At 40.7% G+C, this 3505-nt stretch overlaps 1 protein-coding gene across 2 annotated transcripts in view; it reads left to right on the top strand.

Annotated features, from left to right (window-relative positions):
* Window positions 1–3505, top strand: part of SLC44A5 (solute carrier family 44, member 5) — a 310282-nt gene that overhangs the window by 238126 nt on the left and 68651 nt on the right. For both annotated transcript variants that reach the window (XM_005871925.2, XM_014544352.1), the window contains exon 4: window positions 1355–1439. In XM_005871925.2, coding sequence (XP_005871987.1) covers window positions 1355–1439 — 85 coding nt within the window. The remainder of the gene's footprint in view (window positions 1–1354; window positions 1440–3505) is intronic.

Here is a 3505-nt window from a genome sequence, read left to right as displayed (position 1 = left end):
ACCAATGCATTTCCTAGAGTTTTAAAATATATATTAGTCAAATTGGAGAAGTTAGAAATAATCAGTTAGAATTAGGGAATATTACCCAATTTAGATAATGCATGTTATTTTCTGTGGTTCTGTGGTCTAGCTGTCAAGTAAAGTTTGTACTTTTTGGAAAATCAGATTGATGAGTTTGTATGAGGTAGAGCCAGGGTCTTCAGAGAAAATAGAACTGAGTCTTCAGTTTTCATGAAGTTTTAGAACACTTGATATTTATAGTAAGCCTTGAGATTATCAGACAATGTACAGTAAATCTTTATTATGTACTAGAGGCCCAGTGCACAAATTCGTGCACAGGAGGGTGGTGGAGGGGGGAGAGGGGTCTTTCAGCCTGGCCTGCACCCTCTTGCAATCTGGGACTCCTTAGGGGATGTCTGTCTAAACCGGCAGTTGGACATCCTTCTGGAAATCTGAGACCGCTGGCTCCTAACTGCTCGCCTGCCTGCCTGATGCCCCTAACCACTCTGCCTGCCTGCCTGATCACCCCTAGCCACTCTGCCTGCCTGCCTGATACCCCTAACTGCCTCTGTCTGCCTGCCTGATGCCTCTAACTGCCTCTGCCTGCCTGCCTGATCAACTCTTACCAATTTTTCAGTATTTCTCAGGTTCCACTTTGCTCGCCTGCCTGCCTGATCACCCATAACCACTCACCTGCCTGCCTGATCGCCCCTAGCCATCTCTGCCTCAGCCCCTGCCACCACAGCTTCGTCTGGAAGGACGTTCAGAATGACATTCAGAAGGTCGTTCGGCTGTCCAGTCTAATTAGCATATTATGCTTTTATTATTGTAGATTGCCTGTGAAGTTGCTACTGTTTGCCTTTTTTAATGTCACATGAAATCATAAGAAAAACTAATCAGTTTGAATTGGGCATTATAATTTCCTTCCTTTAAATTTTTAAGTGTTTTCACTTATGCATAACCCCAAAGAATGACATCACATTATTTACTGTAAATTTATTAGCTCTGCTATGAAGTCATTTAGTTTTGAGCTCTCGAAAAAAAAATGACTTCAAGCTTTTGTAGTGTGCCTCTAATTCACATTTTAATAAATGTCATTTTCTAAGTGCATTACCTCATGCTTTGGCTTCAACCCAGAGGAATACCGAGAGAATAAGAGAAATGTGCTTTCTGACTGGTTCATCCATATTTTATTTTACTTTTCATTAAGAAATTACTCTTTGAAGGAAATCAATAATCTTCTCTGACTGAGGGGAGAGGTTAGAATGTTGCAGTGGTGCATTCTAATTTCTCACGTACACTGCTTTCAGCCAGCTGTTGCTGATAGAGTGCTTGTCCTTTCTCGTTCCTGCAGCCTGGGTACATGGCGACCCCAGAAGAGTGGCTTACCCTACAGACAGCAAGGGCCACTTTTGTGGCCAGAAGGGCACCCCCAATGAGTGAGTATGGCCACCTTTGCTTTGTCTGATTTTACTGTTTAAGCTACAACCTGGAAACCACGTTTGCATTCGTCTTACTGGACTTCTTAACAAGATTGAAATTCAAAAGGAAGGCCTTCCCTCCACCTTTTCCTGAAACAGTTTATAAGCAGTTGGAGAGTTTCATACTATATGACATAAGACAAGATGTCACTGTTTTACAGCATTTTGTTAGATTGCATGAAGATGTTGCTTAATGAAAATATAATGGTAATGGATGAGTTGGACCAGTGATTTCATCAGAAGCCATATTTTAAAGTGCCTTATGAAATGGCTTTTGGAAGGCTGAGTTCTGACTAGCTGTTAAAAAGCTAGACATTAAAAAGCTGTTGTTAGATTTGTGTTTGTTGTAAGTAAATCACTCCCCCTTTCAAAGTGAGGAGCCCCTGTTGTTAGATTTGTGTTTGTTGTAAGTAAATCACTCTGATAAATCACTCCCCCTTTCAAAGTGAGGAACCTGCCCAGAAAGTCCTCCATGTGTGGTAGACTTTTCAAGGCAACATGGCTGCAGACAATGACCTTAAGTAGCAGAAACAAACAAGGACCAAGGTTCCATCAAATTCCTTTCCAGTGTTAATTGAAACAGAAAAGGTTTTTTTTTTTATTTCTTTACTTTAAGAAAGCAAAACAAAAACATAAATCTCACACTTTAAGAAAATTTTGCCTTCTTTCCCACTAGTAATTGGAGTTGTTACTAGATCTGGTTCTTTATAACCAATTCAGTTTCTATAAAAGCTGGTACTGAATGGATAAAAGCCAAAGCAACAACAGTCTCCCTCCCCCTGCCACCACCAACAGCAAATAAGGCTCAGAACGCTTTGGTGAGTTTCCTACCCACAACTGTGGAGCTTATCATTTGAGATACACAGATTTAAAAAATAGAATCAGGAAGGTGTTAACAAAATTCATAGAGTAGAATTTTTATAGACAACCAAGAGAACCCAAAATTTGGGTGGGGAGGAAACCCTCAATCATGTCAAGTTGAGTTTATAGTGGACAAATAGACTCCAACAAAAGGTCTTCGGTGCCTATTGGAGACAACTAAACTGAACTCTGATCTAGGGTGGTAATTCTTATTTTAACCTCAGCAACTAAAAACATCCTAGGCAATGACAACAGACACTTCACCCTATGAAGGACAAATAGAGCACCAGAAGATAAAAGTAATAAAAATCTCTAAATCTCTAGTTCTGTAAAATAGGCAATTTTTAAAGGTCCCCTGTAGCGATAAAATTATTTGCCCATATACATGTGATTTTATTTCTGGGCTCAATTCTGTTCCATTGGTCTGTGTGTCTCTTTGTCTACCGGTACTATACTATTTTGATTATTATAGCTCTATAGTATAATTTGAAGTCAGGTGATGTGATACCTCCAGTTTTTCTCAGCATTTCTATGGCCATTCAGGGTTTTTTGTTGTCCCATACAAATCTGGTGATTTTTTTGTTCTATTTCTTTAAAAAATGACATTGGTTAAGGCCTGGGGTCGGGTGGGGGCTGGATGGAGTGGGTAAGGGTGGGAGTAAAGGGGCCATCTGTAATACTGTTAACAATAAAAAAATATACAGGGTGTCCCAAAAAATGTATACACACTTTAACAGCTAAATTTTGAAAATGAAATGTATTTTAATATACACTGCCTTTATAATTCAAAATGTATCTACATTTTTTTGGGACACCCTATATATAAAAAACATTCTCATCACAATAAAAAATTCTAACTATGTGAAGTGATAAATGTTAACTAAACTTATAGTAATTACTAGTGGCCCGGTGCATGAAATTCGTGCATGAGGGAGGGTGTCCCTCAGCCCGGCCTGCACCCTCTCCAATCTGGGACCCCTCGGGGGATGTCCAACTGCTGGCAGTCAGATATCCCTCTCGCAATTCTAGGACTGCTGGCTCCTAACCACTCACCTGCCTGCCTGCCTGATTGCCCCTAACCACTTTGCTTGCCGGACTGATCAACCCCAACTGCCCGCCCCTGCTGGATTGATTGCCCCCAACTGCCCCCTCCCCCCTTTGAC

The sequence above is a fragment of the Myotis brandtii genome, unplaced genomic scaffold (genome assembly GCF_000412655.1).
Source record: "Myotis brandtii unplaced genomic scaffold, ASM41265v1 scaffold36, whole genome shotgun sequence".
Classification (NCBI taxonomy): domain Eukaryota; kingdom Metazoa; phylum Chordata; class Mammalia; order Chiroptera; family Vespertilionidae; genus Myotis; species Myotis brandtii.
The sequence above is the reverse complement of the archived record's forward strand: the minus strand, read 5'-3'. Positions and strand labels throughout refer to the sequence as shown.